Genomic DNA, 17,638 nt, shown 5'->3' on the forward strand with positions numbered 1-17,638 from the left:
GTGTTTAGATTTTCATTTTATTTCGTTAATCTATGTGAACCAAAACATTCTTAATACTAACCCCCATGAAGTCCTGTTAGACGAAGTCGTACGTCAAAATATTATGCTATAATTTTTCTTGACTTATGTGTCCCGCTTTTATCCCTGAACTATTTGGTCAGCCCATCAAGACCACTTCACAAATCGAAGATTACATACCGTTTCAATAATAATTTTTATAAATGTGGTTTGAGTTTTAATCAAAATATCAAAGCTGGAATAAACAAATTGAGTTATTTACATTAAATCGCATAACAAACGTATATATCACATCATGTGCCCTAAAATTTGGTTGGCATATAATGCGCCTAACTGGCATATGCATGCAAAAGTGGAGGCCATATACATACATGGCAAATGCTTACCGAATTTGTTTGGATGAATATGCAACTTTTACCGGCTATAATAGCGATTATGTTGAAATTGAATTGCGATCTAATATGAATATATTCATGAATTGTCAAGGCACCAAATACGACTTTTGCCATACTCATATATGATTTATTACAGACATAGAAAAAAAAAACAAATGGCGCAAAATATTGTCGTTAAATGTTTATTATAGCCGCACGAATAGCCATTTTTTTATGTTTGTAGAAATAATAATTGTTTGATTGACTTGTGTTGGGAGTGGAATATGAATGTTTAAAATGGCACAGATTGATGTTTGGTGAAAACTGCTCCGATGTGGGTTCGAACTCCGGTCGTCTGGATTATCATCCACCAGATATCTCGCACGGCTATCTGAAATTTAATTCAACAGCGGTTAAAACTTTCGAATGCACCATTGACATTTCAATATGATGTAATATGTTCTTTATTAGGATATAATATGATTTAATGTTTCATGATTTTCTTCAGCATGCAACACGATTTACTACAGTACTGAATCGATTTAAATTATACGCTTATACGACACACAAACTGCATCAGCGTAATATACGCATATAATGCGGATCAAATATATTTTACGACAATGTACATCATAAAATTGATGTTTATTATACCGAATTGCGACTTTATTTGATAATGGTATATAAAATCGAGTTTTTACATTTTATGCGATTTCAAATATACACGATACATACTTTGATTGATATTATATGCGATTATGATTTATTCGGATTTCTTGTAAGACTTGGCACGTGCAAAATTATACGATTTAATGTTTGCTGGGCTGGCTTCTTACTCTTCTTCGTCGTACAAAACGAAGCCATGGCATGAAGATGCCAGAGTTGCCAAAAATTACAAAATTCCGATTTTTTTAAAATTTCTGTTTTTATGAATCGTAACATTCGGTTGGTGCGAATTTAATGATTTTTCATATTTTCAATAAGGCAATCTCAAAAATATGTTTTAAAGGATAAAATAAGTCTATAATATATAATATCTATAATATAATAATGATGTCCATAACATCCCGTCCAAGTTTATCGGAGAATCTTTTCTCGTTAATTCGTGAAAAACAACGGTGCTCAATTACGTTGTAATTCAGGAACAACGTGAAAATCGTGACTCTTTCGCAACACATGACCGTAGTACCGAATGCTTCGCATACAGCCGATACACAAGAACATCTTGTTGGATTGATAGACTTGCTATCAAAGCAGCGAGAAGAATGTTCAGCCTAAAAATTGATGGACAATGAAGCAGCCTCGACATCATATCGAATTTCAGCTTCATCTAATTTTACTGATAATGTGGATAACATGAAAATTGAATTCGACTATGAGTACACCATCGATAAAGCGAAAACTCTCCTCGACAGAACAGAACAAAATTCGTTGTTCCATATAGCTCTTTACATCATCAAAATAAGTCAGCGGGAAAGAATATGTCAGCAGTGTAACTATTGGTAGTCAGTAAAACATAACATGGATGGTACCATCTCATTTTTCATATTTACGAGCTAGAGCTAACAACTCTCCCATATGCATAGTGAATGATGAGGCTTTCCATTTCTTCTTAGCAATGGAAATTATAATCCGAAATATGTAATCGCATTAGGGACCTAACGAAGCTAAATTGACAAATGACATACATAAACTTGCATATATTTCCTTCTCATTTCCTTTAAACTAAATATCGTAATATTCATTAAATTCACCATTTCTAAATTCAATACAAATACAACGCTATTTATTTTAATTGGCAACACTAAAAAATCGGCTTTGTTTACAAAATTTATCAAATTCAGCCAATCAGAAATCAGAACGACTGACAGATATTTGGTCCGTATCTGACAGAAATTTGGTCCGTAAAAGACCCCCTATTGTCTGATCTTATCTTAGCTTCTATCTATCCGCGTTGACGGCATTGAGCTTCGTATTACGAAATGGGGGAGTAGGCATGACAATATCGGTTTGCAGAACAAATGAACATACTTTTAAAATGAAAATTATGAATGAAAATTATTTTTCCGAAATCAAATTAGTACTCTATGTAAATGAAAATTACTTTCGCTTGCAGGTAGTGAAAAAATATCATATAAAAATTGAGTCTAAAGATGATTTTATATTATAATGGTAAGATTTGGTGAAAATATCTGAAAATTCATAGAAAATAGTTTAAATTGGGGTCAGATCAACGTACTTCTAATAGATAAATAACGCAAGGAAAAAAATTCATACAAATTTTAGTAATTTAAAACTGTCTTAGGGCCGACTAATCTCATAGAGAATAATGTCACTACCTCTCACGCTAGAAGTCATGAATGCAATCCTCACTCCCGAAATTTTCTCAAAGAATGGAAATAATGTGTCAAAAAATGTTGAAAGTCACTATAATACAAAAAATAATAAAAATAAAAATAAAAATGGAAGGCCAAATGTGTTGATTAGCGCAAAACATGTTATTTGCAATGTTAATGTTTGAAAGCATTCATATCAAACAATTATTTTAGGCGGGACGAAGTTCGCCGGGTCAGCTAGTTGTAATTACAGTTGGCAACCCTGGCAATGAATCAATATGATAGATGTAATTTTCACAGCAATATCAATATCCACTAATATTTTTTTCTTTATTTGAGCCATAAAAAATAAATGTATTGAAAAATAAATCTAGTAAAGAAATACTGCTCTGTGCATATCAAAAAGCGTCACCTACCGATGAGGCTTTGAGCCTCAATGATACAAATCAAAATAGTAAAACAAATACAATTGCACCACGCACATTGTTTACCTTTTTGACAGCGTTCGCTGTCCCACATGGACTGGAATTTTACAGGTGTGTGTGGCGTACTGTCCGTTCATTTCATCGACGAGTTGGTTGAATCGCGAGTGAGTGTAGGAAACACAAATGTGATTTTCCCTTGCTCGAAACAGCACACGTCGCAATTTATCGTCGTCCTGACGGTCTGGGTACATTTTTTTTATTGAAGTGAACTTGCAAATTCTATAATTTGCCTGGGTGGAAGCGGAGAAAGGATAAGGATTTTCCTCCCTACAGGGAGAAAAAGTGGTATAAATTATTCTTCGAATTCGTTGCGTGTTGAGTGGAAAAAAACAGTGACTTGATAAGGGGAAACAGTAGTTCACATTTCAATCTGTGAGCCTCGTTGTTCTGAACGACGTTGGCAGAAAGGGGAATTCCCACGATGATTACAAATAAGAAATTATCTGCTGGGCTGGTGATTGCACTGAATTGCTGCATTTTACTCGCAAATGGCTTCACGCTGCAAAAGCAAAAAAATAGCTCGTCCGTTGGGGCCATAATCGAGAATGAAAGTTTCCTACAGCATCCCCATTATGAGAGCAATAGCGAGCTGCAGGATTTACTGGCACGTCTCCAGAAAGATCATCCCTCGCTGGTGAAGGTTCACAGCATCGGATCGTCTCTGGAAGGACGACCTTTGCTAGCCGTAGAAATCCGAACTGATATCGATCGACCGAGACCACTGCTGATGCCAATGTTTAAGTACGTGGCCAACATGCACGGCGACGAAACTGTGGGTCGTCAACTGTTGATTTATCTGGCCCAATATCTTGTGAACAACTACGAGCAGGATCCAGAGATTGCCGCGTTGGTCAACAGTACCGATATCTTCCTGATGCCAACAATGAATCCCGATGGATTCCATCGCTCCAAGGTTAGTAAATTTGTCTCATTTTTTCGAACCATATTGAATGAGAATGGTTAATGAGCCGTGCAAGCACAAGAGCAATGACGTCATACTCACAGGTGCACACTGGTGGGAGGAATGGATAAAATGTGAAAAACATCCCAGCGTAGGTGTCGCGATATTAAGCGATTGAATCGACTCCATGATAAAGCGCTTCAGCAGCTTGACGATACGCCTTTCGTTCCAGCTGTTCTGAGCGGTAGAAAATTTTCGAATCCGGGCAATGTGTTATTTATTTTAGGCATGTTCATTTATCTTAAAGCGAATCGATAAAAGGCTACGTTTGATTGATTGAATTTTAGCTTTCCGATCAAATGTTCGACGGATCCATTATTTTTCACACATTGAAACAAGTAAACTGTGTTGATGAAACCGCAGAACAATTACTCGTGGTTGACTGAAGCTTAGTGTTTCACATCGATTATTTTTTGTGTTGTGTTTTGCATATTATTGAAAAGTAAAATGTTCTGAGATTGATTAATAATAAATGACAAAATGTGTTTCCGGACTGATCAATCTAATCCCTATGTTTGTCAATATGCCAATGTCGTATTATCAATATTGTTTTTGGGAAATTCATAATTCAACGTTGAAACTACACGTTCAAGCCCAGATAATTTCAGCCGATTACTGTCGCCGCTCTGAGTGGACATATCGAAAACAGCCAGATTGAAACACTTACATAACGATAACAATATAGAAAATGTACTTGTAACGTTGATGGACAAGTGCCGCCTTTCCAATGGCAACGTATCAAAGTGATCAAATGATATTCCGCAGATCGTATTCACTTTCACTGATTCTGAATGGGGGCGAGATTTAGCAATTTCCGCATAACCGAATGATGCACCTCTGGTGTTCGAGATATGGGAAAATTGTTGTAGCGTAACGACATGTCACCTCAATAATAGTCACATAAGTGCTAATAGATGAAACGATAGAGGGAAAAGCTTCGACGCATCATCACGAGCACCACGAACGCCAGAGTGTTTGGACACTCCAGTTTTCTAATTAGACCGCTGATACTAAGGCGCTTCGGACACATGGCCTGAAATAATGTTAGTGTTTATTGGGTGGCCGTTAAATTTGAATATTGGAAACCAGAAATACGTATATTAGAAATGATAACTCTACATCTATTAATTACAGGAACTTTTTAATGAAAATCACATTGCGTTTTGAAATCAAACTCTCTCAAGTATGATCCATTCGACGAAATGATAAGAACTACAGTAGAAGCCCGAATAACCGTACGCGAGCGGAGGATCCGCGGTATGGATTATTCGTGACAGTAAGTTCCATAATAAATCTATTCGCGTTGACGGCGGAATGGTGCCGACATCTGGATACGACATTAGTTTGTGTGAGGTCAAATATTCTCTATCAGATTTGTCGGCCCTAAGGCAGTTTTAAATTGTTAAAATTTGAATGAAATTTTTTGCTTGGCATTATTTACCTTCTAGAAGTACGTTGTTCTCACCCTAAATTAAACTAATTTCTATGATTTTTCAGATATTCTCACCAAAGCTCACCATCATAACATAAATTACCTTTGGACACAATTTTTGTATGAAGTGCTAATTTGATTTGGGAGAAATAGTTTTCATTCATAATTTTAATTTTAAAAGTGCGTCATTTCTTCTGCAAACCCACATTGTCATGCCTACTCCCCCATTTCGTGATACGAAGCTTAATGCCGTCAACGCGGATAGGCCTTCCCGGGATTTGTCTGTGAGTGGCAAGCTTAGAGGCGAATGAATTGGAAAGTTTAAAGCCTCTTTAAAACAAAGGAGGAGAAGAGTGGCAAGCTTATGCTCTTTTTTTCTGGTCATGGCCTTGTACACGACCTCGTAGATGGATAGTTTAATCAGTTTTGTATCGATAAAACATAGTTTCGACGCAGAAACATCTTTTTTCGTCTTTGAACCTCATTTTTAGGCCTTTGTTGCGTTATCCGCGATTGTCGCGGGCAAGCGACTATTCCACGGATAATGGGGGCTTCCCTTTTTTCGAACAAGTCGAAGATCAACCCATTATTTTTTCCAATCGTTTAGTTTTGTTTCAAACTAGATAACCCGGCGAGCTTCGTCTTCCCAAAAACTAATTTTTCGATATAAATACTTTCGAACCTTCACATTTAACCTTTAACAAACAAGCGCATTTTTCTAGAACGATGACCAGTTGGTCGACGGATTTTCAAGAAATTAAGTGCTCTACAATACTCGGAACTTGACAGTTTTCGGGTTGAACGGTTGAACCTTAGGTAGTGCGGACTGAATCAAAACGGCTGTCAAAAAAGATCCAATTGAAATGTCAAAAAAGATCCAATGATCAGGAGTGTTATTTTTCTTATGATAACCAACACTATGAAAAAAGTATTGTTATCAAAGGCAAAAATAATTAAACTTATAAAATGAACGAACTACATTTTTCCGTCATTTTTTTAATTGACCATTGCATCTCCAAAAGAGCATCTTATATTGCAAGAACCTGACAGAACATGAACAACATTTCACACATAGACTATTTCGCGGATAATCGGGGTTCTACTGTATATCGCCGGGACAATTGATCTTAGAGGAGTTTTCTCGGTTACCTCCTCAGGTTTCCCACAGTTAATTTTTCACCGTCGCGATAAATGCGGTCGATGCGATAAATAATAGAATATACGATGTCTGTTCAAAAAGTATCGCGACTTTCGAATTTCGATTCTACAATTTTTTTTGTGGCATTATGTTGGTACTCATGTCTCTCACTTATGCTGACAAGTACGGCTATTTTGAATGTTCAGTTAATTTTTGACAACTGCTTCTCTTAGACGTGTTTTGGTTCATCTTCGAATTTTGCCTGTTGCGTATCTCTAGAGAAATCCCTTCGTAGTGTTGAAGCAAAATCGGCTATGGCTATGGTAACATCGATTTAATTGATTAGAATGACAATGAAGGTTCTCGTCTGGCCCCAAACTTTCCTAAACGAACTGCAACGTACATTGGACCACTGTATTCGACTGCTTCAGCATGACAAGGTGCCCTAGCTTTATTTTGCATCCTGAGATAACAAACGGAATAACCGTTTGGTTAGCAACCATGATAAAGTCGTTGTTAATTAATTATTATATCCACCCCCTCCCCCTATGTTTAATTAAGAAACGCAGGGTCGAAACAGAAAAAAGACGGAATGAGAATCGACCGGATCTGCGTACAAGAAAAACACGGGAGAATCTCAATCAGAATAACACGGAATTTAGATACACTACACGGTATACGGAAGCAAAATTTCAAGGAAGTGAATGAGAAAGAGAAAGAGAGAATATGAAATGAAAAAATCAATTCGAATCTGATTCGGGTTTCGTAAACGGCTATCGATGACCAATCCTTTGCGATGAAATAAACAAGTCAAGTAAAAAGTGAAATTTTGTAATTGTTTTAACATCTATTGACCCCTCAACCGTGTTCAACGCGATTAACAACACCATATTGGAATATTGCGATAGCATTGGTGATGGCAACGTTAATAGAGAAGGAAACGAGATCGCAGATCGGATTGCATAAAGAGGACCAATCGGGCATACAACTTTTAGTAACTGGCTCTTCACATTGAACCCTCAACATATGGTCCGATTAACCCCTTGAACGACAATTTATTTTCAGTCAGCACTGCTCTGGTAGCTCGTCATTGTCAGTTTGTTCAGGAAAGTTTATGACGAGCTGGACTCGTAATTTCAAGAGGTTCTAGAGGCGCAAAACTCAAGAACGGATCGTCCCATTTTAACTGTCTTTTGTTGCCTATAAATCAATGTTACGGCGAGAAAACCCCTTTTTTTTTTGGAAAACGGAAAAATTCAGGAAATTGAAATCCCATATGTTCTACAATTATATTGTAATAAACGATATTCATGTTAATGGAATTGATCATCGTGGGTCATGGATGTTCAGGTGGGATAATGCAATTTGAAAATAAAAATTATAAATGAAAATTAACTTTTCCGTGCCGCCATACTCGCGACCAGTCTTGTAAACAGTCGACATTTTTGGTGACATTAACACAGTGTATTTATGTGAATGTTATGACTCATTATATACTGTGAACCTGACCATGAATTTATTACCTCGACTGTAACAGTCATATCACGAATGAACACAACTCGTGAACACGACCGTAAATTGAATGTTTATGTTTCATCTCTTTCTATCGACCGTGCTCAGATGAGCGGTGAAAAAATGCTCTCCAAATGTACCGTCTTTTTTTCCCCCCCTCCGCAGTCATAACAGTACTTTGATTCCGCTTTGTTGGGATTGTATTTTGAATGTCATTTGACCAAGATTTAAATTTGATTTAACTGCAGGCTCTCCCATAATAACAAATATATGTGGCCATTGACTTTTTCAAAAATTCATAACTTTTGAACTACTTTACCGATTCCGATGATCAACATATCAAATTGAAGACAATTAGCTATTCTTCTATGAAAAAATCCAATGTTTGCGAAAAAATAGGATCTTGTTATTGAAATCATTGATTGTTTTTTTATAGTTTACATGGTTCGGGACCGAAGGCGCCTGTTTTTTTCTTATTTTTTTCTTGAAAGCTAAGGTTTTATTTACATAATTTTGTATTTTGTACTTGAATTATGATTTTTCAAAGTTAACCGATGAGCTTGAGCTTGAGCTTGGGTAGACTGTACAATTCGTAGTTGCTCTCCGTGATTGACCTGAATCAACCAAATTGTACAAAGAACACACAGAATGACGCATGGGACTAGCAAACCATTCTCGTTGTGCAATTTTCGGTGGATTTTTCAAAGTTAACCGATGGTACGAAAAATCATTTGTTCCCGTTTTTCCAAAAATGACTTTTATCAAACATTTATAACTTTTATACTAATGAGCCGATTTATATGATCAACATATCGATTTGAAGCCAATGAGTCTTTTTTGAAAAAAAAATGCCTTAATTGTATTCTATTTACATAGACTTAGTATAGTCGCATAGGGATATTGAACGAAATCTGGAAAAATGTTGACTTTGAAAAATCATAACTCATAAACGAAAAAAGACAGCTCTCTGATATTGGCACTTCAAAAGTTATGAATATTTGAAAAAAGTAATTTCTAGAAAAAAGGGGAAAAAGTCGATTTTTCGGAAGTAGTCTAATGAAAAAATAGTAAAATACGGGTCTAATGTTTTGCGGTAAAGAACAAAATTACTACTTTTCACGAAAATCTGAGAACCAGTATATCGGTTTGGCATGGAATGGTTGACCTAATATGGGTTATGAATCAATTTTTCATACTAAAACTAGGTGATATTAAAACGATAGAATAAATAATTCGAGAAAATTTAATGAAAGCAAATATAAATTTTATCATACAATATGTGTCAATTGAAGATAGAAGAAAATTGGTGAAGATCCATGGAAGATACTAGAAATCTTCATCCAACCAATTGTACAATCTAGGAAGAATTTTATCAAATAATTTCTTATTAAGCTTTATAAGCAATATATTCTCCAGCGTGTCATCGGATAGGTTTGTGCGCTTGTCTGACAAAACTAGACCCAAAGCACTAAACGCTCTTTCGACGGATATTTGATTCGAAGGAACTGCAAGCAGGATCATTGCAACATCATGTAACTCAGGGTGAGTATTTTTGCGGACCAACCAGTGTTTACACACATCAAACGAGTGTTGCTGGTGTTGTTCCAAATCTAATGCGTTGAGCTGTCGTACAAATGAGTTTTCCATTCTCTCAGGTAAACCTTGCTCAGGAAGAGATCCACCGAACATGTTCGTCATAAAAGCATCTAGGTCATTACAAGGTAATGCTGATATGACTGATGTAGACTGTAGACTGGAATCGTGTGCTTTCAACCGTTTAATCCGCTCCCACGTAGCAATGACGAAGGCCTATAAAATCGATTATCATAAATGTAATTTTCGAAATACAAATTTTTAGATGTAAATATACCCGAACTTCTTCTTTCTCGTCTGCAGAAAATATTGAAGAGTTGAGATAGTTGAAACGCGGATCGATAAGAAGTGCAGACTTCAAAACGATAAGAAGTGCAGACTTCAAAGAAGTGCAGACTCTTTGTAAGTGATGTGGCCAATGAATCTGCGAATCTGTTTGATGTTGCTTTCCCTACTTCCATCACTGCCTTGATCCATATCAAATAAAAGTCACCCAGTGGAGTATGCATAGCCTGCATGGTTTTCGTGGCTACGTAAACTGGCTCAAATGCGGTGATATATTCCTTAATAAAATCCCACTGATTGGAAAAATCTAAAAGGAAACATAATTATTATCAGATGCATATGCACAAATGTAACTGTTGAATAATTCGAACAGTTATAAAATGTCTGTTATCAGTATTAATTGGATGAGGTGAGTCGTTGTAACTTTTGGTGAAGCAGTAGCAACCTGAACAAATATCATTATAGAAAGTTACCTAGCTCGGGGTATTGGGATCCAAGGCCCTTGTAGAAATCTTCATGATTTTTAAAATGCTGCAGCATATCAAAGATTCCTCCCCACCTTGTTTTAGAGTAAAGTGGCGGCAGTGATTGATTCCGTAGATCAAAAACTGGCTTATATGTAATTTTTCGGCAGTTTTTCGCAACTGAAGTACAGTGACGAATCTCCGATTCACAGGATTTATTCACGTCAAACACTGCCAGTTGCATAGTGTGTACACAGCATCTGACCCGCGTTATAGTATTCAAGAATACACTTTCGATAGCTTCAGTCAAATCGACGGAACCATCTAGATCGTCTTCCATATCTTCCTCAGCGGTCATAGTAAGAATGTGGAGCTGCAAATATGACTGTAATTCCCTTACAGTGGCAATCATATTTGCCCCGTTGTCGGAGGTTACGGTGAAGATTTGCTCCAATGAGATTTCGTATAGAGCAAGGATCTCTTCAATTTTAGTTTTTATAAGTCTCGATGTATGTCTTTCCTTTAGCTCGATCATTCCTTAAATATGAAGAAGCTGTTGCGTTGTATGTTATCAAATATGTTAATATTTACTATTACCAATTGTGTAGATTACGATTTAATGTCTCTCCTGATCAAAAAATTGGAGGTTTACTCCAAGAATGTGCCGTCCATAACGTGTAGCGCTATCAATTTTGAAAGAAAGTAGCTTTCCTTTGACTGTCTTTTGAATGGCGTTACGGATCTCAGCAGCTGCCGCACACAAGTGTCGTTTCAAGTTACCTCGGTGCATATTAACATTAAGTGCGTCGCTGATAGGGTCCAACAAGAGTTTGAACCCTTCCCACTCCACGCAGTGCAAAGGAACGTGATGGACGGAGACAAGCTTTATCATTGCTTCCAGAAATATTTGCCGATCGATGGCTATGAGCTTCTTACAAACTTTCCTTCTTTTCGCAACAATTTCTATGTCTTCACGAAACAAACCACGAGCTTTCGCTAGCTCAGCATGTTCTCTCCGAATATGACGGATGAAGTTTCTGCTATCTAATTTAATGATCGGCTGACGGTATTTACATATTCTGCTCGTGTCAATGGCACATGTAATAAATCCGTTTTCTACAACGGTACATTCATTCAATAAAATTTCTCGGAATCTCTTCCGCTCACCGATTGATGATGAATCTCCCATAATACGAAGGATACGCTTAACGTGTCTCAAAAAAGAAGAACGGTTCCGACGTAAATTCGATTGCCGTACGATTGAGGCAAAGCAAAAAGGAAAAAAACTGTCAAACTCTCCCGTATCAATTAAAATGTATTGAATGAACGTTCTAAGCGATGAACGCTCCTCTTGAACACTGTTGTCCGATTACAGAAAGATGAACGGTAAAATGACTAAAACGAATAAATGTCGAGATGTTATATGACATTTTTTAATTCCGCTGTCGCTCGAATAGTCGTTTAATGATATTCATCAATGACATAGCACATCCGTCTCCATGGATAGTGTTATGATGGTGACCATTAGCAACCCTGCTCGCGACATTGTAAGTATTCTTGAAAAATCGAATGCCGCCATACAAGCGGCATCCCGTTATATTTCAGGAATTCTGTTAGATTACGCCTTTTTTATGCATGCAAAGTGATCTAGAGCATTCTTTTCCGAGCATTCAGTGCAAATAGTGATCCCCGATATTCGTTTGATTAATCGATTAATCGAATACTTCCTACAAAAATTGATTATTAATCGAACGAATAGTTTACGTCGATTAATCGATCTAAACGAAGCTCAATGCCGTCTACGCGAATTGAGCTTCGTTTACGAGTTCAGGGAAGTGTAGAAGATAATAATTGATTTTCAAGCGGAAGGAATACTTGTTTGATTCCAAATGGCTTTCTAACAAATGATAAATATATCTAACAAATGATAAATATCTAACTAATTATTTCTCTCAGTGTGACGATTAATCGATTAATCGATTATTTGGGACGATTAGAATCGAATAATAAACTGCTGAATAGTATTCGATTAGTGGATGAACGATTAATTTCAAAAATCGGGGATCACTAAGTGCAAATACGTAAAGTGAATTCGTTTTTGTTCAGTATCAACCCCAGTTTCAACCTAACTGCTGTCAAAACGTTTTTTTGACGTAGGATTACGTCTTTCGGGAACATATTGGGGTACAAATTGAAAATCGAAAATCGAGCACATCGGGAAAATTGTCCAATTTCAAACGCTTATTGCTCAGTCATTTCATGATGGATTAATAAGATTTTTGCGTCAATCGATTTCGGCACTCCATAACAATTTTTTATATTGGAGAAAATAATATATGTCATGAAACTAACTATCGAATAATTGAAAAATCTCAACCCCTATCCTAACGGAAATACCCACTTCTGATTGGTCGAAATTGACGACACATGCGGCGGGTCCCTAACAGAGACATCAAATCCAAGCTGCCTGGGGGAAATCGGAATTGCAATTACATAAAAGTAGGCGGAGCTTTTGTTCCCACCGACATGGTTCCCAACAGAGACATCAAAACCAATCTGCCTAGGGGAAATCGACATTTCAAATGCATGAAAGTAGGGGAAACCTTGTTCCCACCGAAATATATTCCCAAACAGAGACATCAGAACCAAGTTGCCTAGGGGAAATTGGCATTGCAAATATAGGGAGCTTTTGTTCCCACCGAAATATTTTTCCTAACAGAGACATCAAAACCAAGCTACCTGGGGAAAATCGGCATTGCAAATACATGAAAGTAGGGGGAACTTTTGTTACTACCGAAATATATTCCCTAACAAAGACATCAAAACCAAGCTGTCTAGGGGAAATCGGCATTGCAAATACATGAAAGTAGGGGGAGCTTTTGTTCCCTCCAATATGTGTTCCCCAACAGAGACATCTAAACCAAGCTACCTGGAGGAAATCGGAATTGCAAATACATAAAGGTAGGGGGAACTTTTGTTCCCACCGAAATTAGTTCCCTAACAGAGACATCAAAACTGCCTGCGGGAAATCGACATTGCAAGTACATGAGACATTAAAACCAAATCATTATCAAAGAGTTTAACGATGCAATTCTTCAAACATATCCAAAATCAACAGAAAGCCAAACGGAATCCTACGTCAACTATGCGGTCATGTCTCGGACACAACCCTCCTGACTTTTGACGTAGGACTACGTCTAACCGGAAGATATAGGGGGTGAAATGGAAATCTAGGCACTGAACAAGTAGGAAAAAATGCAAGATTTGGAACGCTTATAACTCGAGCATTTCTCAATAGATCGCAAAGGATTTTGCATCAATTGATAGGAAATATATCTACGCATCTATCATAACGAATAACATTTCATTTTACTTAAGATAAATAATTGAATAATTGTGAAATATCAAGCATTGTCAAAATGCACTATGTGCCCATTTTTGATTGGTCCATTTTGTGCTCCTCAAATCGTACCGACCAAAACGGGCAACCAGAGCAGCAGCGAAATAGCATGAAGCACGATTGGAAAGGAAAAAGAAAACAATGAACAAAACATTGGTCGCAGTCTCACACATGCGTAATTCTCGAGCCAGCCAGTCAGCTTAAAAATCCCCGCTCCGCTGCCGTAACGATCATTCTCATTCAAACCGTACACCACATCGGTTCGCATCACAACACATCAACAAACCAACCCAAGCAGCCATGTCTGGACATGGTAAAGGAGGAAAAGTGAAGGGAAAGGCAAAATCCCGCTCGAACCGTGTTGATCTGAAATTCCCCGCAAGGGTAGCTAGGCCGAGCGCGTTAGTACCAGTGCACCAGTCCACCTAGCCGGCGTTATATAGTTTCGGCCGCCGAAGTGATCGAGTTAGCTGGCAAAGCTGCTCGCGACGATAAGAAAACCCGCATTCGGAACAGAACACATTCGGTTCGGTGGACAATCAAGACAACAGGCAGTTGCAGCGAGTGGCGAGTGGCAAAAACGCAATCGCAAAACGGCATCAGGTAGCAGAAGAAAAAAGTTTGTGCTTTATACAAACTGTTTTGGTGACAAATCCAGAACAATGCGGCATCGAGGGCGTTCGAAATGGTTTTTTTTAAAACTAAGAGTACTAAGTTTTCTAAATTGGAACCATTCCATAAAACAAGGCGCTTTTCAGGGCCATTAAACCTTCCAAAAAAGAGTTTAGGAAATACAGTTCAATGCTTTCTAAAACATTATCCAAAATAATAATAAAACACAAATTGATTTTTTCATAATTTGTTTGCCAGGATCTGATGAGTATGTGAATTTGGCAGTTGTTCTGAGCTTATTGATTTTCACCAATTCTTAAATTGCTTCTAGATTGAAAGTACAGTAATTTACACTTATCTCGACATTTAGCTAATTGGACGGACCTGTAATGCGACATATTTAGTTGAACATTTTTGTAAACATAGAGTTCGGGGTCCAAATTATGACCCCACATTGAAAGTCGACACTGTTCCACTGTCATCGCAAATGTTCAATTACAGGTTAAAATTACCTCCAATCCGATACTGAGTGGTGGTAATGCGACGTGCCATTGAATTTAATTTACTGTAAAATATGTCACAAGCTGGATGGGAAGAAATTTTCCAACTGTGAAAGCTGTGGCGAGTGGCAAATGCAATCGATAAACAGAAAGGTTTAGCCGAACAAGATGGGGATATCGAGTGATAACAAAACAATAAACTCTTTAGATTGAAGATAATTTTGTGATCCTGAAAAGGACCCTTTTTAGCCTGCATGTGAATCCAACGAGCGAACAAATCGTAATGAATGTATTTTTTGCCATCGCTCCCTTTTAACGTTCATTCGTTCGTCTCGTTGGACTCGCCCCTCTGGCTGAGTCTGCCGATTTGTCTCTATCCTGTGAGTGTGTACCGCTAGAGTATAAAACACGCGGACCCAAAAAAATATCTTATTTTCTTTCAAACCGTAAACCCGTGTGGTTGTACGGCATCGGCATCGTGGACGTAACAAAGGAGGACAAGTTAAGGGAAAGGCAAAGTCTCACTCGAACCGTGCAGGTCTCCAGTTCCCTGTTGGTCGCATTCACTGATTGCTCCGCAAGGGTAACTAGGCCGAACGGATTGGTGCCGGAGCACCAGTATACCTAACAGCGATTATAGAGTTTCGGCCGTCGGAGTGCTCGAGTTGGCTTGCAAAGCTGCTCACGACAATTAGAAAACCCGCATCAAGAACAGAGCAGCTTCGGTTCGGCGCTCATCAAGGCAACAATTAGTTTCAGTGAGTGGCAAAGTGTTTCTCCGGCACGTCGCATTAAATGTAATTTACTGAACAACATGTCACAAGCTGGATGGGAAGAAATTTTCCAACTGTGAAAGCTGTGGCGAGTGGCAAACGCAATAGCTAAACAGGAAGGTTTAACCGAACAAGATGGGAATATCGAGTGATAACAAAAACACAACACCAAAGGTTCTTTTCAGAACCATCAACATATTCATAAAGAGTAAACAGTAAACTAATCCATTTTTCCAGATAGGTAGGTATTCACGTAGGAGAAGAAAATAAAACAATATATTTAAAATATATTTAACAAAAGCTGTCCCCATTGTATAGTCCTACGTCACTCCGGTTATGTCCCCGACATTACCCACCCGTCTTTTATTCACTCAGTTTCAACCTAGTTTCGCACTAGGTTCAACCCAAGTGGTGCAGACTCAATTCACTTCATTTTCAAGCAAATTCATGCATTTTGACGTAGGACTACGTCTTTCATTTCTATACCGGGGTGTAAAATCAAAGTTTCGAAAACGAAAGCGTTACGCCGGAGACCGAGATTTTGAGTGTTAATAGCTCCTAAACAACTGAACGAAATGGTATGATAAAAACTTCATTCGAAAGATAAAATGTCTACGCGTTCTATACTTGTTACTTTCTGATCCAAAAACTTGTTTCAATAGTCCTAAATTTGCTTTCAAAATAGGCTATTGAAATCACCTATCGGTATATAAGCGACCGCCGCTCGGAAATCCACTCAGTTCTAATTGAACAGCGATTGGAGCATGTTGTCGCTGTTGTGGTGAAGCTCTTCATTTATCATGAAAGCGCGGATGAACGGTGTCACCAAGAGCCTGTTTGTGCACCTTAGGCCAGAAGGGAATCCATCAGGAGGAGAGTGATGCTACAAACGGTTCCCCGGGAAGATCTCGAAGCAGCCGCTACACACACACACATACACGCACGGAATTCTTTCCGTTTGGATCGAGAAAGATCCGGAAAATAATCTGCCAGTTCCTCTAGGAATTTAAAAATACATTCATGTGAAAGAGTTTATTTGAATGTTTTCTATCCATGTAACACTGTGACCAAATATGTTTCAATCAAGTGCTATTAACAGATGGTTATCGAGTTAGCATTAACCACTGGTGGGCTTCCAGTATCGAGGAAAATGTGGAAATATCTAATCGTTACTGAAAATAATCTGCCAGTTCCTCTGGGAATTTAAAATTACATTCATATGAAAGAGTTTATTTTAATGTTTTCTATCCATGTAACACTGTGACCAAATACATTAGGTTTTGTGATTTTTCAATCAATCGCAATCAACAGGATAGCTTCTGAAGATTATTCTTCCCCATCAGTAGGATATTTCCGTATCCAATATTGGATGCATAAAACCTTGTGCCTCCAACGTAACGCTCTTGTTTTCGAAGTTCTCCAAATATTCATTCATTCAGAATGAATTCAGATTCAACTTCATACAAATGATCTCTAAATCAACGATAGTCCTACGTCACCCTTGCGGTTATACCATAGATATAACCCACTTCCTGTTTTTTCAAGCGATTTCTTGCAGTAAATTCTCAGATCACCAGAGATGCCAAATTTACAGATATGTTTGGAAATTTACAGACATATCTGTAAAATACTTTTTTTTTGTTGCAGACTTTTTGGATATAACAACATTTCACACGTTTATGAAAAATGAGAGGCTCTATTCATCACATCAAAGATATTTGACTCACCGTATGACATTTCTCCATAGTTTTAATA

General features: G+C 37.7%; 1 protein-coding gene across 1 annotated transcript in view; it reads left to right on the top strand.

The window, feature by feature from the left end:
• The first annotated feature begins 3,279 nt into the window (after positions 1 to 3,279).
• The window catches only part of LOC129776144 (carboxypeptidase D), a 69,379-nt gene continuing 55,020 nt past the window's right edge, over positions 3,280 to 17,638 (top strand). Inside the window, exon 1 of the mRNA XM_055781581.1 lies at positions 3,280 to 4,126. Within this exon, the coding sequence (XP_055637556.1) occupies positions 3,635 to 4,126 (492 nt within the window). The 5' untranslated portion in view covers positions 3,280 to 3,634. The remainder of the gene's footprint in view (positions 4,127 to 17,638) is intronic.

The sequence above is a fragment of the Toxorhynchites rutilus genome, chromosome 3 (genome assembly GCF_029784135.1).
Source record: "Toxorhynchites rutilus septentrionalis strain SRP chromosome 3, ASM2978413v1, whole genome shotgun sequence".
NCBI lineage: Eukaryota > Metazoa > Arthropoda > Insecta > Diptera > Culicidae > Toxorhynchites > Toxorhynchites rutilus.